This window comes from Arvicanthis niloticus, chromosome 9 (genome assembly GCF_011762505.2).
Source record: "Arvicanthis niloticus isolate mArvNil1 chromosome 9, mArvNil1.pat.X, whole genome shotgun sequence".
NCBI classification, from domain to species: domain Eukaryota; kingdom Metazoa; phylum Chordata; class Mammalia; order Rodentia; family Muridae; genus Arvicanthis; species Arvicanthis niloticus.
This window is the reverse complement of record NC_047666.1, coordinates 35,180,277-35,203,395: the sequence shown is the minus strand read 5'-3', so window position 1 is coordinate 35,203,395 and position 23,119 is coordinate 35,180,277. Positions and strand designations below refer to the sequence as shown.

At 43.2% G+C, this 23,119-nt stretch overlaps 1 protein-coding gene across 1 annotated transcript in view; it reads left to right on the top strand.

Moving 5' to 3' along the window:
• Positions 1-22,460, top strand: part of Suclg2 (succinate-CoA ligase GDP-forming subunit beta) — a 232,852-nt gene extending 210,392 nt beyond the window's left edge. The window contains exons 10-11 of the mRNA XM_034512316.2: positions 4,614-4,735; positions 22,117-22,460. Coding sequence (XP_034368207.1) covers positions 4,614-4,735; positions 22,117-22,231 — 237 coding nt within the window. The 3' untranslated portion in view covers positions 22,232-22,460. The remainder of the gene's footprint in view (positions 1-4,613; positions 4,736-22,116) is intronic.
• Positions 22,461-23,119: the final 659 nt, after the last annotated feature.

The window sequence follows — 23,119 nt, the reverse complement described above, 5'->3', positions numbered from 1 at the left end:
GTGCTGGATGCTGGATATGTGTGAGTTCCCTGCCTGGTCTCAGTGAGGTCTAAGTAGGTGCCTGAAATCCACAGGCTTCTCAATGCTCATCTCACGGTGAACCCCAAGAGCCTTTATGGTTTGATGCTGGGGATGGCAGCCTCTCATTTCCTACACCCCAGCACCTGGTCCAGGCTCTCTTCACTTCCCAGAGGCACAGTTCTTCCAGTACCTCAGCCTTTCCCAGATGTGCCCACTTTTGGCTCTCTTCCCCTGCTCTTGACCACCTGTTTCTCCTTGACTGACTGTAGCCCTAGCTTAACTGTCTCTGCCCGAGGGGCCTATCTACTCTAGCATCTTACCCTTGGGTTCTCATGATATTTGTGTTTCCTCCTCTCCATAACCTAGCAGAGTTGACAATTTCAGATACAGATAAAGACCACGTTTGCCTGATTAAATTATTTCCCTGCAATAATGGTTAAAGGTTAAATGGTTAAAATAGATGGTTAAAGGAGTACCCAGCTCAGAGTGGACCCTCAAGAATGTTTATTGAGTAGATACTTGCTCGCTTTTGAGCAGTGGCAACATCGGCATTTAATAAAGGGGATTCCTCACACTACTAAAGAAAAGGAGTGTGGTTTTCAGCCCAATGTACTGTTCGAATAGTCTGGCACTCGGTGCTTATCTCCTTGAGTGTCAGGTTGGATTTTTTTCATTTGTAAAGCAGGGTGTTATGTACTTCCTATATTGATGGTTGAATTAATGTTATCAATAAGAAGATATTATGCCTTATATGTCTCATAGGGCCTTATAATTTTGATAGCTCTAAAGAATGCTTGCTAGTCATTAAGCTATAGCCTCAACGGCTTTCACTGCTTTATGTGGTTTTTTTTTGTCTATAAATTGAAGATGAAAATTATACCTGCCTTGTGTGATACTCATGTGTCAATCATGTGACATAATAAGCCTTCCATCTTTTAGTAAATAGAATATTTTGTTTGTGAAAACTAGTATGTTCTTCCTTCGTGAATGACTTCCCAGAAAGGTGTATCCTAAAACAAAATTCCATAGATAGTTGAATTCACAACTCCTTGGCAACTCTCCACCGCTATAGATGCACATGCATTCTGTTATTACCACTTTGCATTTAAAGACATGGTCTTCATAGCAGTAGCTGTAGGACATCCAGTAGGAAAGACTTCCAGAACATTCTAGACATGCATATATGAGTTCAGTGGGTACGAATCTCCACTCCAGCGAATCGGTTCATTGTTGAGTTTTGTGATTGTTGTTTTCTTTGTTTATTTGAGAGCTTAACAAATAGCAATGGCTGCAGCTTTTTTACTTTCAAAGTTCGTCCTTTCAGTTATGGACTATAATCTGTGTCCAGTGTGTGTCGAAAGCTCAAACACACAGAGACATTTGAGAACTGATGTTTGGATGACCCAGCCACCTGCACAGCTGCCAGCAGTTGTTTCAGACTCCACTGCAGGGGCAGCTGTCTGGGACCTAGAGACCTGGGCTCTATCTGGCACCTTCACCACCTTCTTAGATGATCTTTACTTTTGTGCAACAGTAAATAGCAACTCTGAGAATTCTCACCCAAATCTTGGAAATGCCTGTTACTTTAAGCACTTCAGAATCTGCTAGGAGCAGCTCTGAATATTTACAGAGAACTACAAGGGGGAAAGGGTTGTAGTTCTTGTTGTTGTTTTAATTCTTGGTGCCAAAAAGCAGACAGTAAAAAGTTAAAGAGCTGCTTTTGCTATTATCGTGGAACAGCAGCTTGTGGTTGTAAAATGAGTGAATCTGTGAAGCACCCATTGAAAATGTGACATGCTTTATAAATGCTAAATAATAATAATGATGTCACAAGGCTTTCATTTTTAAAACTGTCCTTAATTTCATTCTCAGTTTGAGCTTGTAGATTACAGTACTTAATTATAGAAATTGGCCCAGAGTGAAACCTTAAATCAGATTTCCATTAAAGTACATGACTGCAGCAAATTACTCTATAGTGGGAAAGAAACTGAGAGTTGTAACACCTGCTGGAAGAGGATCTCCCCACCACCCAGAGGCACCTTTCCTGCCAGGCCATATGGGACACTGTGCGTCCTGAGCAGATCCAGTCTCCTAAACCAAGAGCCTGTGTATGTCTTCTGTTGCTTTTTTTATAGAAAAGCTTCCCGTGGAAGCTGCTGTCAGCCTTGATGTCACTCAGCTCTGGAATTGGAACGAATATGCCAGAGAATCCACTCTCCTGGCCCTAGCCCTGTTTCGGGCCACATTGTCCTGCATTGCCTCAGGTTACCTCCCATGTCAGGCATGACGTGCCTCCATGAGTTACATTCATTGGGTGCCATATTTGCCTCCGTCCAGGTTACATCCTCCTCCTTAAGATCCTTAAGTTGCACACTGGCTAAATGTATTACTTTCCTTTTAGATAAAGGTTGTTCTATAAGGAGAACCTATGTTAAGGTTGGGCTCGTGCTGAGCACAGCAAGACACTGCTATGTGAGGCTCATGGGACCTGACACCCATTGAGACATTCACAGCTTGTATCTGATGCTCACTCCAGGGCATTCACCCACTAAGTAGAATTGTCACGGGGTCACAGACATCACTTCTTTCTCACCCCCTCCACTCCTGCCTGTTTAGATAAATTCACCTTAGTTCATGTGAGCTTATAGAACAATCACATGGTTTCAGATTAAGCACACTGACTCCCTGTAACTCAGCACAACCCTGACACATGAACTTGTCCTTACATTATAGAGGTCATAGATACCAGTCTGTGTTTACTGGAATGCCCAATTTTTCCTCATAAATGCTAGTGTGTGCCTCTTCAGTTCTGTCTCAAGGCCCATGAAGGAATTATTGCTTGTGAGCACTTTTTCTTCTGTTGTTCTGGCAAGTTCCCCTCCATCCCACAGTTATTTGGAAATTAGTGCTCTATTAAGCATCAATGCTAACAGCATTTAATGGTTGCCATTAGAAAGCAGGCTTCTGCTTACCAGTTAGCCTGCTGTGAATGGAAATGGTTTTTTTTCCCCCCTTAGGAATAGCCCCCAGTCCCTAATTGACTTGAAAATATTGCTTATTTATTTTATTACTAAGCTGTTACTTTTCTATTAAAGTTTAGTTACTGTGCTCCTGTTACATATTGGGAAAGGTTTCCTATTCACAGCCTGGATAGTCTGTCTAATAGTGTCACTGCCTGATGGAAAAAAGTCACGAGCATGGAAGCTGAGAGCCACTTGCTAAATAGTGCACATGCCTCATCTCATTAATACCCTGAAGGGATCTTATGGACCAGGCACTATTACTCGTGTCTTACAGATGAGGGAACCATATTCAAGAGAAGTTATATAGCTTAACCAGGTTGCAGCCTCAGCAACCATCATAGATGAACAGCCAGTAGATTTTTAAGCAGTGCCACCGCAGTGTGTTGGCCGTGTGACCGTCACTGCCCTATAGCTCTCTCCACTACAAATGGCCAACCTCACTGTATAAGCAGGTTCTGGGGGGATCAGAATAGGAGAAATAAGAAATCATGTAATGACACGTCCTAGAGTTAAATGCTGTAGAAATGTTATCTATTCTTTTCTCTTTGTTATCTGCAGTTAATTTATCATATGGGAGCCATAGGATCTAAAATGGCATGCAGCATATAGATACATGCTTAGCAATTAGTGTAGTATGCTTTAATTGCCACTGCATTGTTGGAATTTTGATGCCTCGAGCTTGATGAATAACTCTTTTCTGTGGGTGTTATCTATTAATCTAAGTAATGAATTCTTTTCATTATCTTGTTCTTTGTGTTAATTATACAGGATTTTCTTATACCTATTTATCAAGTTAAGACAAGTACAATATTCTTTTTACCCCACGTGCCTGTAAATGTGGAATCTGTACAAACAAGTGAACATGATGGGTTTAAATTTACATTTCTGAAAAATTCTTGTTAGTAACTTGACTCTTTTTATAATGTTATCTCTTTATCTTTTCTTTTAAATGAAAACAGTTGTTATCTAAGATAGCTAAATTACGTCTGGATTTTAAGAATGTGCCTTAAGCATAGTAAATGGTATTAAGAAGTATGGCAAAGTTGTAGTCTTTACTTTTTAATGCAAACAGCACATACTAAGTTCTGAGATTTAAAACTATTGTGCTAGCCACGAGAACAAAATTTAAATACACACCATAGAGAAAAGAAAATAAATGTATGAGTTTTAAATGACACATTTCATTTGACAAAAAAAAAAAAAAAAAAAAAAAAAAAAAAAAAAAAAAAAAAAAAAAAAAAAAAAAAACCCTTAAACTAGTTCCAAATATCAGTATTTAAGAGACCCAGAGGGCAGGATACAGTAGAGAAATGGACAGAAGTTGGATTCATTTTTGGGGGTCTGTCTCAGTTCAGAAGAGTAGATGGTAATAGGGTCAATAGTGATATGTTGTTATTTATTCATTACAGAAGCTTACTTTTTGTGACAGTCTTGTCTGTTTTTAGTATTTCTTGCTCTATGTAAAAACTGACAGAAATCAAGAAGTTTTACTTAAACCCATTATTTGACTAACTGGTTTGGGGCTGTTGGCTGCCACATTCTGACAGCACTTCCTGTTTTGGATTTCAGGTGGAAGCCATTCTCGTCAATATCTTTGGTGGGATTGTCAACTGTGCCATCATTGCCAATGGAATTACCAAAGCCTGCCGGGAGCTGGAGCTCAAGGTGCCACTGGTAGTCCGGCTTGAAGGTGAGTCACAGGAGTTTGCAGCACTCATTTCCCTTCCCAGCATGCTCTAGACTCACACACTTCCTAAGCTCCAGGAAACTGGGTTAAATAAGATGCAGCAGACTCAGTATTGCAGGCCTCCTCTGGACTCTAGCAGACAACTGCAGTTGCAATTTGTCAGACACTGTGGGCCTAAGACTACCCAAATTTGCCAGGCTGGTTCCAGAACTAAAGCCCTTGTATTATAGAGGCCATTGTACAAATACCCAGGATGTGCAATCTCTTTTCTCTTACATGCAAACTTATGATAGGATCAGTTTATGAAATAGGCACAGTAAGAAATTAACAATAGCTAGAAATAAGAGAAAATTCCAACATTACAGTGAAACTAAAATGTGAGTTTGGTTTCTTTCTCTCAGAACCATCAAGACAAATATTTTCATGATTGGATATGGTAAGATACTGATACTGTGGGAAGAGAAACATAGATGAAGGGAGATGATATGCATATGTATGTGTGTATATTTGTATACATATTATCTTTGTAAGCATGACTTTTAAATCTGTAATAAGACTGGCAACTGTTTCTAACTCCTGTTTCTGTCTTCTCTATTAACTCTCATAAGATTTTGTCTCAGCATAGACGAAGAATGCCTAACCTCAGAGAGGTCAGTATGTATTTGGACTCAGGGAGCCATGCCTTTTCTGACTTTTGTTTTGTTTGAAATGGGGTCTCCCTATGAGGTCCAGGCTGGCCTTGAACAAGCTATTTGGCCCAGTCTAATCTAGAATTCAAAATCCCCCAGCTTCAGCTTCCCAAGTACTAAGATTCCAGTGCCCCCACACCAAGTGTTTTAGTCAGCTTCTTGTGGAGCTGTGAGCTTTCTTCCCTGGTACTGCAATACAAGTCTGAGCCAGTTTTACCGAAGGTGCTCCGCTGTGAACTAGGAACATGTCTGGGAATGTTCTCATACTCTGTTCTTTTCAGTCCTTTGTGTGTCTCACACTAAGTTGATTTCACTCGTGTGTGCTGCATAACCTCATGCTCTGATAACTTTTTTACTTATGCATATATCCTAAAGGTTGACACATTTCAAAACACAATACCCCAAATCCATGTTTGTTACTATCAACACCTCTCCTATTAGGACTGCTTTGAAGGTGTTGGGAAGCTGTCAAGAATACAGAGGCAGATGCAACTTTTCAAGAGTTTGGATTTTCAGTTTAAGATATAAATTTTATCTTCAACTACAAATCAGTTGTTTTCCTCAAAATGACAAGTTTACTTCACTCATATTTGAGGAAATATTACCAGATAACCGAGTGTGAATAGCCACAGTGTGTTGATTGGTCTTTGAAGTAGTTACAGTGTTCCCTGGGAATGGAAATGACTCTGGGCCCATCCTTGGGTATACAAGCCCTTCTCCATAGAGAAGACATAGAGACAGCCGCCATAGTTAACTGTGTAGCTGAGCCCGTTGCTCAGGTACAGAAGCACTTTCTGTAAATACCCCTCTTTGAGTCAGATGTCAAAAAAGTGCTCAAGGGCTGAGGCGTAATCAAATGAAACAGGCTGTTATGGAGAGTGTATGGTGGGTATCAGTGACCACTAGTTCAGTATGGCCCTTGCCTTCCTTCCTCATGCGTCAACAGCCTCACCCACCATTATGTGATGATCAAGGCAGCCTCTTCATCCATGCCAGTGCCAACTACCACGTGACAGTTTAGCAGAGAGGACCTTCCCATATTGGACAAGCATTTTAATATGAAAACTGAAAGCCGTCCACATTGTCATTGCATTCTGGTTATAAAATTCTGAAGTCCCACTGGGTTGATTTCTTCAATATCACCTTAGGGGCAGCCCAGATTCCCCAGGCTTTGTGCTGGTCTGTTCTCCTAGAGATGAAGTCTGAGGGTAGTTTGACAGCACTTTGTATCTCATCCCCTGGTGGAGAGGCCAGAAGAGCTGCAGCCTGTTTATGGTCTCCTTTTTCTCTCTTCTCTCTCTTTCTGCAACAGTGGCCTTTTCCTTACCTGAAACTGTCTGTCTTGTGACCTAAAACCAGAACATCCTGCACTTGATAGAAATACTGACCCCAAAGAGGAAGTAGGGTAGCAGGAGCTCCAGGCAGCAACGCTGAGTGCGGACAACAGAACATTCCACAGAATTAACTCCTTGTAGGAGCACAGAGGCATAATTGATTCCTGTGAAACTAATAAAAGCCAATGATCAGTGATACTACAGTACAGAAAGCTGGCCCAGGAGTTGATGAGGTCATCAGCATGGGTTATAATTCTGATTAAAATGTTGATGCCAAACTGGTTTTAGATTCAAAATGACCCCTGACCCTCATGTTGTAAAAGCCAAGTGAGGCAGGAATAGGTCTCTCTAAGCACGTAATATTAGTTAGCTGACACTTGGAAATAATTAGAAGTATTCCTGCAGTGGATTTGCTTTCTTTTAGCAGTCCTCACGGAGCCCATAAGTGTTATTATGTATACAATTATTATTTGTACAATTCTAGAAGTTGCTTCCTTTTTTCTTTAAAACCAGGTGTTATAGTGGCACATCTATAATCCCAGCACTGGAGGAGAGGAGGGCAGGAGAAGCCCTGACCAGCCAGTGCAGCCAGCTTCATGAGTTCCAGGCCAATGAAAAACCCATCTCAAACAATAAGGCCAACAGGACCCATGGAACAACAGCCAAGGGTTTCCTGGCCACTACCTGCGAGCACACACACACACATGTGCACATGTACCTACACACATTTGCTTCTGTGCACACATGAGCATACATGCACATACATACACAAATTGAAAACAGCCCTAGTCTTACTGTCACACTATGCTTAGTATTCCAGAGTAGTTGCTGCTCCAAGATACCTGGGAGGTACGTATGTAAAGATATGCAAATTAGCACACCCAAGATTATCTCCCTAAACAGTCTCTGATGTTTTCGTCAGAAGTCTGTTTGAGATAAGAGAGAAAAGCTTTGAAATTTCTAAGCTTGTTAGACAATCATATTTCTTCTAAAGTCTGTGCCTCTGGTTTTTAATTAGTAAATCAGTTATTAAGAAATGTCATGCACAGGTCATAGAAATTTAAACATCAAGGAGAATGGGTAGAAATGTAAAAAGTTAACAGGGGAAATGAAGTAGAAAAAATGACCTGCTAAGGCAGTACACTAATCATGAATGAGGCCTCGCCTTCCTAGGATCTGTTCCTGTCTTCTCAGCAGCTGTCCTGGGGGCCCAGGCTGCATCACTGAAAACTTGGAAACACTGAGGTATCACACTGTTGGTGTCCCAAAAGTGAAAGTGATGGCTCAAGACAAGCCCAAAGCCGCCCCTCTCTCCCCTAACTGATATAGGCGAGGCTGTCCCTGGTGGTCTTTGCCACTATTCTTTCTATACTCTATGGTGTCTCTAGAGTCACAAGAACCTTTTACCAAGAGGAAAGAAGCAGTGAATTCAGTATTTCTGGAGTAGTAACAGGTTTTCTCTACTTCTGCTATACAAATTGGCATCTTGTGTTATCAGCGTTCTTGGATAGATGTAGGCTCTCACGCCAACCCAGCAGATGTGCAACCCAAAGCAGGTGCCATATCTAAGAGACAAACAGCTCAACCAACACCAAAACCAGACCCTCCCCAAACTGCATGGTTACCACAGTAAACACAGGGAACAGAAGGAGTTTTGCTCTGACTCTACTCAGCGGTTTGACCATAAATAACAAAATGCAGAATTTGGAAAAGATACAAACCAGAAAGGTCCTATAACAAAATTAAGGGAGAACCAGGCCAGCGCTCTGTGAGCTAAGAAAACACAGACTCCTGTAAAGTGTGTGCCTTGTAAGCTGGATGCTGTGGCTCAGCTACTTTCATCAGTATGTTCCTCACTTAAACTTTTAAGTTATTTTAATCTAATTCATAAAACACAGTAGCTATACATACCATGGGATGTTTAAAACATGTATATGTTGTGTAATGTTTTAATAAAGTGAAGCTATATGTACCTCAGCTACATCCTTCTTTATGATGAGAACAGATTTCATTCTGGCTTTCTGAAAAGTATAACATTGTTATCTGTAGTTACCTTGTGCAGTTAGTACCCAATGATTGGCCTATCTCTGTCCTTATGTACTCCCTAAGCTCCTGGTACTCCTGTCCTACTCTGGAGTCTGTTTTTCCTATCTGCCTGTCCATCTAGCTATCATTATTGACTACTGTAATTAGGAAGTTTAGAAGTATGACTTTCAAAAGTAATTTTTAGTTTTATTTAATCTTTAATACATACAAACCATAATTTGTTTGTTTTGTTGAGACTGTTTTTTTGGGATTAGCCTTGTAGCCCAGATGACCTTTAATGGCTGATTTTTCTGCTTTTCCCTCCAGAGTGCTGGGATTATAGTCATGAATGCCATGCTCAGCCCTAAGTGAATACTATAAACGGGGAATTTCCAAGTTGAATGTGGAAAGATAAGATCTGAATGATTGACAGGAAAGAAAAGGGGATTATTGGAAGAAAGTCAGCATCCATCCCTGAGAGTTGGGCTGTAGGAACTGAAGCCCAAGCCCTGCATAGACGAGAGGCCATCCAGGGGAGAGTGGGGCCTCACAGCAGTCTGTGCAAGAACAGAGTGGAGGATGAAGCCTTTATCCATAGCACTGTCTAGAGTCTCAGGCAGAGCTGCCATGTGCAGAGCACAGTGGAGGGCGAAGTACAGGGAGAAAAACACAAGAAAACAGGAAGCCCTAGGAGCCTTAAGTCCAGGATTCCAGTGGGCCATGGCCTGGAGAGCAGGGAAGAGTGACATGAGGATAGGGGAACAATGTATGTAGATCAGTTCCTCCAGAACATAGTCCCTGCTGGCACTAGCCTTGACCCAGTGTTGACACCTCAGACACACAGCACATATCTGTCCAACCTGCACAATTGTGAGGACTCTTATAACCATGATAGTGTTGACATCTCAGACACACTGCACATATCTATCTAACCTGCACAACTGTGAGGACTCCTATAATCAAGATTGCAAGTGTTCCCAAAGCCAGATGGCCTGTTTGGTCAGTAGTGTGTTTCCTCTAAGTAAAGGAAGCAACCTGCTTGTTTGGTTGTTGTCTGTGTGGAAGACCCAGCACCCTTGTCTACATTCACCCATCCACATCCATGGTATGACAGCTTTGGCCCACACACAAATACACTGGAAACATCCTTAAAAGGTCAGGTTTGCTTTGGTGGAATTTTGTGGACCAAGTCTTTGTACTCTGCTGTATCCTGATGGCAAGCTGTTTTTACACGTGGTTAAGGAAACTTTATCTCTGCTCTTTGAAAATGATAACATCATAACTCCACGAATTCATTTGCCTTACTAAGCAAATGAATACATGAAAAATTTCTATCAGCCAAGACACAGGATCATTTTATTTTAAAAGACTTGTGGGTCGTTGAACAGCCAGATAACAGGTAGAGCTTGAGCCTTTGTAAACAGTTGTTTCTAGCTGGATAAAGAGCGTGGTTTCTGATGAGCTTCCTGAAATGTACACAGACATATTCAGATGGTCTGGGGTACTGCTGAGAAATGTACACATAATGATGGCCAGTTGTGTTGGGTGTCACAGATGTGTTCCAGCAAAGCTTTAGATTCTGTGTGCACTTACACAGTTGTGTAGTGCCTGGATTTGCTAACATCTTCAATGTCTTTTCCTTGCATTCTTTGTTGTTATTGTCCCATTTAAATCTGCACCACATTCCTACATCTGTTGGATACTTGAGGAAGAATTTGCTCTTCCCTCAGGTGCACATTACGATTCTGAGTTGAGCTTGTTAATAACAACAGCTAATAATAATGACTGTAAGCCCACGAGTTTTGTAGGTTGGATCCCATTTCTCTTCGCCAGGTCTTTCAATGCAATTTGTCTACCCAGCACCAAAAGATTTGTCTCAGCAATGCAAATATTTTCATTTCTTTTACCAAAGCTCCTCAAAAGCCAGAATCCTGCCCATTTATTGTTGCCCTTATTGCCAAATTCTCCTTTACTTGGTGCTGGAAACCTGATGTGTGGCATGGGAAGGAAGGAAGGACAGACTCACATCAGAAGAGCTGAGATGGGGCAACCAGTCTGATGGAAGACACCTGCTGTGCCCAGAAACTCAGTACATTATTGTGTACGGCACGCGTGTAATGGCTGGTTTTATGTCAGCTTGACACAAGGGAGAATCACAAGCAAGGAAGGAGCCTCAGTTGAGGAAATGCCTCCATAAGATTCAGCTGTAAGATGTTTTCTTAATTAGTGATCAGTGGCAAAGGGCCAGCCCATTTGGGTGCAGCCACCACTGGGCTAGTGGTTTGGGGTTCTATAAGAAAGCAAATTGAGCAAGCCATAAGAAGCAAGCCTGTAAGCAGTACCCCTCCATGTCCTCTGCATCAGCTCCTGCTTCTAGGTTCCCGCCCTGTTTGAGTTTCTGTCTTGAGTTCCTTCAGTGATGAGCAGTATCGAAAGTGAAGGGCTAATTAACCCCTTCCTCCCCATCTTGCTTTTTGGTCTTAGTTTCTTGTCTCAACAGTAGAAACTTTACCTAAGACAACAGTGAGAAGAAGTTAGCTGGTCTCAGTGGGAAGTCTCTGTAGGGAGCAGTCTTAGACTGTGAAGATCAGGAGGAAGCCGTGGTTGATAGTCCATACATACCAATCAGTCTTTCTAAACACTCATACTTGGATGAGTGGTAGCTTTGCCATTTCCATGGCTTTGAGGCATTGGGGTCCTTGACATGCCAACAGTATACATTCACTTCAGATTTCATCTACTCCCAACACCTTACAATCTTCAGTAGTGTTTCCTAACTCTCTGAAAGGGGAGAGGGTTAGGTATCCTGAGACTCCTGCTTAAGGCATCTGTTTTTCCTTCTCAGTGAGCACCCTCATCCTCATCCCCTATAGTGCTCCCACGTTACTGCCACTACTGCTGGAATGCAGATCAAGCACTCTTATCAGTGTGGGCACAAAGAAAGCCTTAGTCCGCTGACAGGAAGAGAGTTCTGTGAATGTGAGGCAGCACAGAGCCTGCAAGCTTTCTCCGGTGTCTGCTTGCTTGGTGGCCATCCCTCCTACAAGTCTGCGGCCTTACAGAGTGTATGCCCACAAGATACGTAAGAACCTTGCTTCTGTCTTCTACCAAGACAATCTGTGAGGACTGTGGCTAACTAAAAGTTTCATACAGAATGCTAGCGCCTCTGTTTTCTGTTTATATCTGGGACAAAAAGGACAGAGCCCTTGAGTGGGACCCTCGAGTGGTGGATTCACCCTGGCTGAGCAGAGTGAAGGTGGTGCATGGCACAGGCAGCATCCTCTACTATGTCTGACTATATCCCTGGCTTCTGCTCTTTACTGGTGTCTCAGTGACCTCTTGGCTGCTTTTTTCCACTATGTGCTTGGGACCAAGTTGCATTTTCATTTTCTCTTCCTCCTTGGCCCTGTCCTCTTGTGCTGTGCCTAGCAAGTGTCATTGACAGCCTGCCCAAGCACATCCCCCTTTGGTTGCTCAAGGCACCACTGTTCCCAGGGTTGACTTCTCATTCTTCTCAAGCGTTTCTCCAGGCTCCCATTTTTTATGCAGTCTATACCTTGCATTGCTTCCTACCTCATAAGGCCCCCAGCATTCTTTGTGGAAATGTCCTACCTGGGACTATTTTCCCTTCAGTGATGCCCCTACTCTCCTCTGGCACCCCACCCTTTAATCACCCTTTCCCCAGTGCCCCTCGTTCCTCTTAGTGTTCACTTCTTCAGCAGCTCACACTACCTGTGGCATTGGCGGGACTCTAGCCTCCAGCAGCACCAAGTCTGAATGCATAAGCATACCGTCCGTCATGCTTTCTGCTGCCGCTCCTGATCCTTAGACCGACTTTGCAGGTGTTAGCCTCAAGCATTCCTCAGAACAGGAAAGCTTCTGTGGATCGAAACTTTTAATCTGCATTAATCTACTCTCTTAGGCAGTTCTGGTTTCCCTCATCTCACCTCTAGATAGATAATGTGCGTAACCAGCATTTCTGCCATTTGGATATCTGTAGCCTTGTCATATCTGTAGGCTAAGTCTTCTCAAAGAAGATAACCCCAGCATTATGCAGTGTCCCCATGCTCTCAGGGCAGTGGGGTAGTGGATGGAGGTATCTGTGAGAGACTAATCCTCTCTGGCCGTTGTTATACAGAGGAGCAGTTTTAAAGAAGAATGGCTAAAGCATGGTAGGCATTAGGTCCACTGTCTCTAATGCAGACTCCCTGTCTGCTTTCTAGATATTGTCAGTGGGACCAGTCAGTTCATGTCTTCATGCCTCAGTTTCTTCATGCAACACAGTAGTTACTCTAATTAGCATCTTGCTATTGGGGAAGCCCTGCAGGGAGATTTAATCCCTTGTTTTACAGATGACGAGTCTACCCTGCCAATATGATGGTTCCAGAGACACCCTCTGAAGACTGTTCCTGGTCTATCCAGATAGCCTGCATGACAGTGTGTTAGAGTGGGGAGGACAGCTGGCTTTCACCCCATGCCACCTTCTGCTCATTGACCATGGCTGCCGAAAGTACTGGGCCAATAAAATCCTGATGCGTTGTAGCTCAGAGAACGAGGTTCCATAATCATGATTGTATACTACAGATGTCAAAAGGAATGCCAGGTGCTTTTGAGCCAACCATTGGCCATTAGTGAATGAAACCATACGGAGGATTTTCTCCCCTAGAAATACAGCATTCTATTCTATTCTATTCTATTCTATTCTATTCTATTCTATTCTATTCTATTCTATTCTATTCTATCGGGAACAGGAAGTAAAGTGGGGCTGCAGACTGGGAAAGAACCAAATGAGATAATTTCTTACTTTGTGTAGTCCATCAGATCTGAGATCAGGCATTCTCATTGTGAGCTTTCCTATAAAGAGCCAGTTCTTGGCCTTTGAGGATAGGATAACCCTTGCTGCAGTTGCTTGGCAATCTGTGGTAGTGTTGAAGCAGCTCTGGACAGTACAGGGGGACATGGCCCCCCCTGGGTCATAATAAGTCTTTTGGTACAAAAACAGATATCAGAATATGTCTGGTTTATGAGCCCTAGTTTGCAGACCCCCAAGTGGAAAAGAGCCCAGAAACAGCCTAGCATTTCAGAAATTCCTCCTCTTATCCATTTCTAATTCTAGCTCTGGGCTCAGCATGTAAATTTCTCATAAGAGTCAAGTTAGAATCTGGCAAGCACTATCAGCTCTTCAAATACAATGTTTTTCTTAAGGACAATCTTAGCAGTAGAGTCTACGCTCAGGCATCTCCCTCACTTAAAGTCACATACCATAATGTAGTGGTAGGGCTTCTCAGGCAGTCTATCAGTATGTGTGTGCTGCTGTGACAAAACACCTACATCTGGATAATTTACCAGGGAAAGAGCTTTACTTAGATCTACATCTGCTGGTGTCTGCTCGTCTCGGAGAGCCTGGATGACAACATGTGGCAGAGTTGCATTTGGAAGAAATCATCTTGTATACAAGCCCAGGGGCAAGAGAGCAGACATGGCCGTACACACCTGTGGCACCAGCACATGGGAGATGGAGGCAGAATTAGGAATTCAGAGTCAACCTGGCTACATAGAGTTTGAGTCCAACCAAGACTGCATGGAAAAAAAAGACACGAGACTGAACAAGGGCAGCGTCGCTCTTTTTGTGACAATGCACATTATAGCCTAGATTATCCCTTAGGTAAGTCCTCATGACACAATTACCTTCCACTAGAACTCCAGGTTTGCACCAATTCCACACTACTATGCTGAAGAGCACACATACAGCTCATGAGTCTTTGAGGGGGGTATTGCCTTCTATAACCAAACCATAGCAAGGATGAATGGAGATCCGAAGTCCGGTCAGCATTTTAGACTGACAGTCTAGCACGGTCACAGTTACCTTCCATTATCTATAAGATAGAGGACACAGGGATTGAAAACCATGAGGAGACTCAAGGAAAATGTACAAGAAAGGCCTTGCACATTTTAAGATCTCTTCAAAAGATCTGTCCTACAGCATGCACAAGACCTGAGCAAGCTCATGACAGACCAAATCCCAGCATGGAGGGGGCAGGGAACCTTGAAGCCCACTCCTACCTAGCTGAGAAGCTATTGGCAACTCATGGCTTCTGGGAGAAGGAGAGTAACACATCCTAGTGGAAGGCCACACATCCAAGACTATGCAAGCAGCACTACGTGGACTTAGGTGATAGAAGGAAGACAAAACAGGTGGATGGGAGAGGAATTGGGAAGAGGAGACAAAAAAATCTTCAAAGAACAAAAGAAACTTCTAAAATAATGAAAGATCCGTTCTGTGCCTGTACATGATGAGCATAAGTGGAGTAAGCACTGCAGCCTGGGTTTGCTTGCCAGAGGGTTCTTCGCATTCTTGTTTAATATTACAGTTGAACATGGCTTGCATTAATATTTATGCTGTCTTTTTTGAGGGATACATAATTGAAAGCAAAAGCATATGCACCTAGGATTAGCTCTCAGTGAACACACATTAGACTTGATCCTGATCCTTGCTTTTGTGGTCAAAAGATTTCATCTTGGTCAGAGACTTCCTGCTGCTGAAGCTGGCTACTCCTCACAGCAGACCTCACCCTGTGTCTTCTTACCATGGCTGTGATACAGCGCCACAGGCCACCTTGTATCAGCCTTAATTTTCATAGAATGTGTAGGTAGATAAAATTCTCACCCAAGGGTAAAGAATCTCAAGTCAAATGGACAGTGACTTTTTCAAGTCATTCAGCTACTAGCTAGAATAAAACCAGGAGTGAAATTTCAACTTCCTCACCTGTAGTATGGGAATAAAAAACCTGAGAGTATTGATTGAGGTGGTGAGATGGCTCAGTAGGTAAAGTGTTTGCAACCAAATCATGAGGGTCAATTTGGACCCTCAGCACCCAATCAGAAGTCCAGTGTGGCAGTATGTGCCTGTAATTTCAGCACTGCAAGAGAGACAGCATGATTCCAATAGTGTGCTAACCAGCCAGTCTATGTAGTTGGTGAGCTGCGGATTCTATGAGAGACCCTTTCTCAGAAAATAATATCCTGAATAATTGAGGAAGACACTTGTCAATAGACCTATATTTTTTCACAAGTACATTACATGCGCATGTACATGGGCATATGCAGGAACTGACAAATATCCAAGTAACAGCATCATAATGTCATTCATTGTAAGGCACAGATTAGCTTTCCAATTGTCTGCAAAGGCCTGATCTTAGTAAATGTTAGCTGTACAATTTGTACTCGCCATAGCACCTGAACCCTTGTCACTAACCCTACGTCTGACTGCCATTGACTGACAGATGGTATCCAACCTGAGACTTGGATTATCTCAAAGAAGGGAGGGATACCGGCACAATGGGTGTTTTGCCTCTGGTTCTGTGCTCAGAAAGTTCTTTCTGTATTGTGGATATTAGTCCTCTGTCAAATATATAGCTGGTAGACATTCTCTCCCACTCGGTGGGCTTCCTCTCCACTCAGTTAGTTGTTTTCTCAGTCTTGCGGGTTTTTGTATGATGGAGTCCCAGCTGTCAATTGTTGCCCTTAATTCCTAGTTACATGGAGTCTCGTTCAGAGACTCTCTTACACCTGCTTCCTGTTAGGTGCCGCCTATGTTTTCTTCCAGCAGCTTCAGTGTTTGTACATGACATCTTTGATGCACTTGAAGTTAATTTTCATGCAAGGTAGCAGATGCAGGCCTAACTTCATTCTTTTGCATGTGGATATTGGTTTTCCCAGCATCATTTGTTGGTGTTTTCTCTCCAATGTGTTTTTGGCATCTGTGTCAAATACCAGATGATTCTAGTTGTATGTACTCATATTTGGGTCTTCCACTCTGTTTCGGTGATCTACATGTCTGTTCGTGTACCAGTACCATATGGCTGTTGTATGACTGTAACGCTACAGTATACCTTGAAATTTAGAATGGCAAATTTTGGAATGGTCTTGTTCTTTTTATTCAGGGTAGCTTTGGCTATTGGAGCCTTTGTGGTTCCATGTAATTTTAGAATTTTTTTTTGTGGTGATTTGAATGTGAATGGCCCCATAAGCTTTTGTCTTTGAATGTTTGGTCCTCAGTTGGTGGAACTGTTTGGTGAGGATTAGAGGTGGGGTCTTGTTGGAGGAGTTGTGTCACTGGGGCTGAGTATTGAGGTATCAAAGCCCCATGCCATCCCGGTTTGCATTCTCTCTGCCTTGGATCAGGATGTAAGCACTCAGCTACTGCTCTAGTGCCATGACTGCCTTTCAGCTGCTGAGCTCCTGGTCTGATAGTCATGGACTCACCCTCTGAACTGTAAGCAAGGCCCCAGTTAAATGTTTCTTTATAAGTCTCCTTGGTCATAATAGTTCTTCACAGTTAAAATAAAGTAGCTGAGTTTTTCTCTCTATTTCTGTGAAAAATGTTTTGGCAATTTTGACTAGAATTGCATTGAATCCATAAATTGCTTTTGGTAAAATGATCATTTTTCACAATATTAATTCTACTAACCCTCTCCATTCCCTAGTCTTTTCCTCAGTGTCTTTCTTCAGAGATTTAGAGTTCATTGTAGAGCCTTTGTCTCCTTAGTGAGGTTTATTCCTAGATATGTATGTTCTTTGGGGCTACTGTGGATGGAAATATGTCCATGATCTCCTTCACAGTATGTCTGTTGAATCATTCCATTACTAAGAGAATAACAAGAGAAAAGAGATTTGAAATGTTATCTAAATAGCAGTTCGCCAGACCTCAGCCATGCTCTATCTGATGATGGCTTGACAGGAGGAGCAGGACACATGGACACAGGACCCTCAGGAACCCACTACTTTGGAGAATGTGCCCTGCTTCTACTCCAAGGAAAGAAAAGAAGCCTCGGAGCTGAACTGAACCTTTTCAGGCCTTGTGAGCTGTACTGTCTGTGTCACCGCCCTAGCTCTGCCGTGGCAGAGCACAGCAATCCGCAGCCTGCGAGCGCATCAGCTTGGCCCTGCTCCATCAAAACTCTATTTATGGGCACTGAAATTTGAATTTCATGTAATTTTCATGTATCACAAAATATTATTCTGATTTTTTGCCCAGCTATTTAAAAATATGAAAACTATTCTTAGCTTATAAGTAGCATGCAAAGAGACTGTGGGCTGCACTGGGCTTAAAAGCCATAGTGTGCCAGCCCTGATTTAGAACAGGAGGCTGAATCAGGCCTGTGATAGCTCACTGATTACTTGACCAAGTATATTTCCTAGTACCTGAGCCTCAGTTTGCCCCCAGTGAGATGAAGTGAAAGCTTAGCTTAAAGAATTGCCAGCATTCTTTTTGGTGTGGTGCTCCATGGTGCATGGCCAGTGTGTGGTTTTGATTTCAGATAAATCTGAACTCTAGTCTTTTTCTATCTTCCAGCTTGTTGGGAGTCATTAGGTCAGCTGCTAAGTCCTTGGTACTTTATCTGTGAGAAGGGGCTAAAATGCTGCTGATTTTAGATTTGCTTTGAGAAATGAGTTTTATATTATTTAGGAACCCATAATCACATATAGGCAGCAAGCTTGTACTGTTTTCAATTTTATCTTCATAGTCTCTTTTAAAATCTGGTAACATGTAGTCAGTGTATATTTAATGATGGCATTGTATTCTTCTAAAAAGGAAAAAAACCTGAATGATCAGGCTAGGGAGTTGGCTGAGTTATAGTAAAGTGCCTGTTGCACAAACATGAGAACCTGAGTTCAGATCCTGAGAGCCTGTGTTAGCAGGAGGGGCAGCAGAGTTCACATCTGTGACCCTTGGGCTGGGCCGGGCCGGGCTGGGCTGGGCTGGGCTGGGTGTAGTGGTAACAGTGAAGGGAGACAAGCAGGCTTCTGGTAAATTGAACTCTAGGTTCAGTGAGAAAACCCTGTCTGAAAACATAAGGTAGAGAATAATTAAGGAGTACTCTCAGTGTTGATCTCTGGTCTCCATGGGCACACGGGCACACATGTGTACACACACTTGTATATAAAAACTACATACATACATAAATACATCTGAAGTCCTATAAAAGTAGTAATTCAGAAGAAGCTTCTGTACATGTCCTTGCTGGACAGTGTTTTTCTTTTTGCTCCTGGGGTAAAGGCTGGCCTGAGTTCGGGCAGGGCAGAGGCTGCATTTCTTCACCTAAACCCTGTCAGCCCTGTCCAGTGTCATCTCTCCTGCATAGTGAAAGCTCAGGGTGTTGATAAATTACCCCTGCATCTCTGTTTACAGCTCTCTTCCTCCACCCAGTGGCGGGAGGCCACTATAGAACACTTGGAAGCAGAGCCATTTTTATGTGTTTAATGTGATTATTTTTCTCACGTCCGCTGGCAGCCAAGCAAGAGTCTGTGTTGAGCCAGTGCCCCCTTTGGTTCTCTACACACTGTCTTTCTCAAGGCCTGTGAGTGGGTAGGTAGCCACATGGCCAAACGACTATTAAGAAGCCAGAATTCAGAAGTGACGGCCAGCTGAGCTGATCAGTGATGTGTTTAGGTGGTTATTAAGCATGTTGTCCTGCAGCCTGATTGAAAAGCATGGCAGCATTTAGTAAATACTAGAGCACATCACCAGCACCATTTAAGTGTGGGAAAGTGGTTGATTTCAGTTGTAATTGTGTGCAGGGGCATAAACACTCTCTTTAGAACACTTAATTCCATGTCAGAGTTTAAAGTGGCTGTGATGGTTTCTACTTAGAAATAAAGTCAGGAAGGGGGCTTGACATAGATGTCAGCCATTGAGGTCAGAAAGCAGAAAGAAGCCTCAAACACTCCAGTAATACCATTCCCCAAAAGATGGAGAAACTCACAAGCGTTTGCCCAGGGCATCCTTGCTGCCCGTGACCTGATTTTTTACTGGCTCCTTTTTTTTTTGCAACCTCTCTTCTCTTTCCCCTCCAGCTGCTTCCTCAACCAGAAGGAGGAAGCAAATGGTAGTAATTGCTGGCCAGGCCAGGCTGTGGGCAAAGCCTAGCCATGGAGGGGAAGAGAGGGGGAAGACAAAGGACAGGGCAATGCCACATGACAAGCTCTCTGATTCTTCACCTATGGACCCTGTCTTTTTCTCCTCACATGGTCATCCTTCTCTGGCTTGTTCCCCATGATGCCCTCTTCACTTGTCCCAAGTTGGCTGCCCAACCTCCTCCTGATCTCCATCTGTTCATTGCGGCTCCCTCTGGATCCGCTTCTCAGCGCACAATAGTTTATTCCTGGGCTCTTTGAATGTGACAATCCCTTCACACCCTCTTCTTTCAAGCATGCCGGTATATACTTAATAATTAAGACTGTAATTAAAGTATAACAGCAAGTGTAATTAAAATTCACTTTAGTAGATCCTGAAATTATGAAGCAATTAGGTATTTTGGTGTACCACTGAAGATGCTGCCAGGAGGAAGGGGGAAGGCTCCCTTCACCCTTTCCCCTGGCCACGCCCACCAGCGTTACACAAGAGTGAGGCCTCTCTTCACTTGGAGCACCACATTGTTATTATTGTTAGCATTGGAGCCTGCCCTGCAGAGTAGCCAGGGCAAATAGAGTGCCAGAACATGGAGTTACCGCCAAGGCCTCTGGAGAACCCTCAGGTTTGCAAAATGGTAAGAGAAGGATCTGTCCAAACCTCTCTCCTCGGGCATCATCATTTGTGACTGTGGCTGTCCTTACCCAGTCTGTCAGCTCACATGTAACATGTGGGTGATACTGCAAGATACCCTGAGAAGCAAACCTAGCACTGAAAAGGATGTGTAGCAGGCTGTGGGAAATGTCACTAAGCTGCCCTACAGGGCCCATCCCTGTTGTGATGTCGAGATCAGGGAGTACTCCAGCAGCACATCTGACAAGCCTGCTGTAGCTGGAACACTGAAGGTAGTGGCAAGGAAGGAGGCCCAGGAGACGGGGAGAGACAGCTTCGAGGGAGCAGGTGGGTATGCAGGGCAAAGGCCAGTGGCGCTCTGAATGCCTGCCTAGGCACTTGTGAATTTTAACATCCATCCTTTTTATTCCCTTGAGAAGACTGCTCCTCGGCTAGATGCTGCAGATGATATTAATTAGGGACCTGAATTATCTATGCTGTTGGTTCCAAGGAAAAAGCTTCATATGTGAGGTTTTAAAAAAAATTAGCATTTATTTTGTCCTTACACATGGAGAATTCAGGTAATAGTGGATATTGAATTCTGAGTGAATAGATCTCAGAATGGGTGAAAGAAACTATGGGGGGAAAAAACTAACCCCAAAATACAAGGATGGGGTAGGAGAGTGGCCGGGAACAGTTATGTTCCACAGCTTGGTGGATCTGGGGAGCTAGGTGCTGAGACTGAAGAATGCCAGAAAGGAAAAGCTCTTGTACTTTTTCTTAGGTTTTGTCCCTGACCTACTTAGAGGGCACCTAGGGAAGGTATCCCAGTCAACTTCTCTGTGGAAGGAGATGGAAGTGACACATCCAACTTCTGGTCCAGAGATGTACTTCTAGCTCAGGCCAGGCCTTTGCTTCACTCTGCCATTGCTCTGTGACAGCCACCCCTGCAGGCTAATGTGCAGATTCCTTAGCCTTTGACCTCTGCAGTCACCAAGCATGCACATGGGGAAAGGACATACATGCAGGCAAAGCAGTCATAAATTTTTTTAAGTTGAAACTCAAGGAAATTAAGTGATTAAACACCATTCTCTAAATGCATGGCTGAGGTGAGAGCTTTGGCTCCTTCCCCCTGTCACTGCACCCAGGGGCCCTTGGGAGACTGTGTGACACCTACTTCCCACTGCTTCCCACTGCTGTAGCAGATGCAATGTCTCAGAGCTTCTTCCTCAGCACAGTCTGCTCCCCTGGCCGTTGTCTCTGAGTGACACGTGCTGACCAAGGCAAGGGCCTGTTCTTACTTGTGCCCACATCGAAGGCATGTTCTCCATGGCCATGCATTCAGAGCCTTTGTTCTAAAGAAGTCCACCTGACAGCTGGACAGGAACACCAGAGCCATTTTATGACATGCTTAAGTCACTTTTTTTTTTTTTTTTAAAGCCTGTCCTCCCAGACTCAGGGAAGAGACAGATCCAGTTTAGGACTTTTTTCCTTCAAATTTACTGAGCAAGTGCTGAGAAACTTTTTGTGTATTCATGATCTGGAAGAATGCTTGTTTCTCATTTTAGAATGCCAGAGACAATACAGGAGGTGTCTTTCTAATGAGAGTTCATTAAAGTGAAAAGAAGAGGGTCTGAAAATGTCAGCTGGGTGTATCTGAAAAGCTCAAGCTTGGCAATAAAGCCACATGTGTTCTACTTAAATTGTTGGCATCAAGGGAGACCAGGCATCCTGGGATTCCTGTTGTCCGACTTGACTGGGTGTGCCACTGGCAGACTAATTTATCGATTTCCCATTGTTCCCTCTTCTAGGAAACTAATGTCCAGGAGGCTCAGAATATCCTCAAAAACAGCGGACTCCCCATTACATCAGCTGTGGATCTAGAGGATGCAGCCAAGAAAGCTGTTGCCAGTGTGACAAAGAAGTGATGGCTCTCCTGGCTCCCATGAAGACGGACATGTCCCTCACCACTGTGAAAGCAATTGTTTTCTCACTGGGAAGAGGACACACACAAGGATCATCATGTGAAAAATATTAAGCCTGAACTTTTTCAAATATGCTATCCAGAGTGCCTAAAGATGATTTTATACTGTAGTCATTGTTTAAAAAAAAAAATTTACTCCTTACAATTTCACACCTTCTCTTGCCCATTCAGTAGCAGGGTCTACCAGCTTCGGGCCACAGTCAGTGTGGCCAAGTAGTGTGCATAGGTACAGTGTTTAAAGCCAGATCTAGGTTCACTCACATTTATTCTACAATAGAAAATTTTACAGGACTCACAAGCTCAAACAGGATTGTATTTAGCACAGTGACTTTCACAAGGGTACAGTTAAGACACTTGAGCTTCTATGAGCAGTGCTCTCTCCACTGGCTCCGAATTCCAGTACATTTAGAAAGCCCATGAACGTTCTAAAGTGTGGCTTATGTTGGGCATCCCGTGTTAATACGTGTACATTGCACACATTTTACCCTGTGCCTTAATGTTAAATCCACTGTCTGCCTCACACTGAGTTCCAGCCAGAAGCCTTAGTCACAGGTTTGCAGTGGAAGGTTTCGTTTTTGTGTCAGAGTTTCTGAATGCCAATTTTTATGAAACTCTGTGTAATTAAGCCATTTCATGAAGAGGCATGCTGCCGATCAAGCTGTTGGTGGTGGTCAGACTTTCACTCTTGTCCCCTCCACCTCACATCTATCAATTTGTCACAGAAAGATGAGAGATGTCATCAGACAGAATGTGGCCTTCCTAATGATGTCATTTTTTGTGATGGGAATTTTCTTAACTTGATTTTGTTTAATTTTGATAAATTTATAGTCAT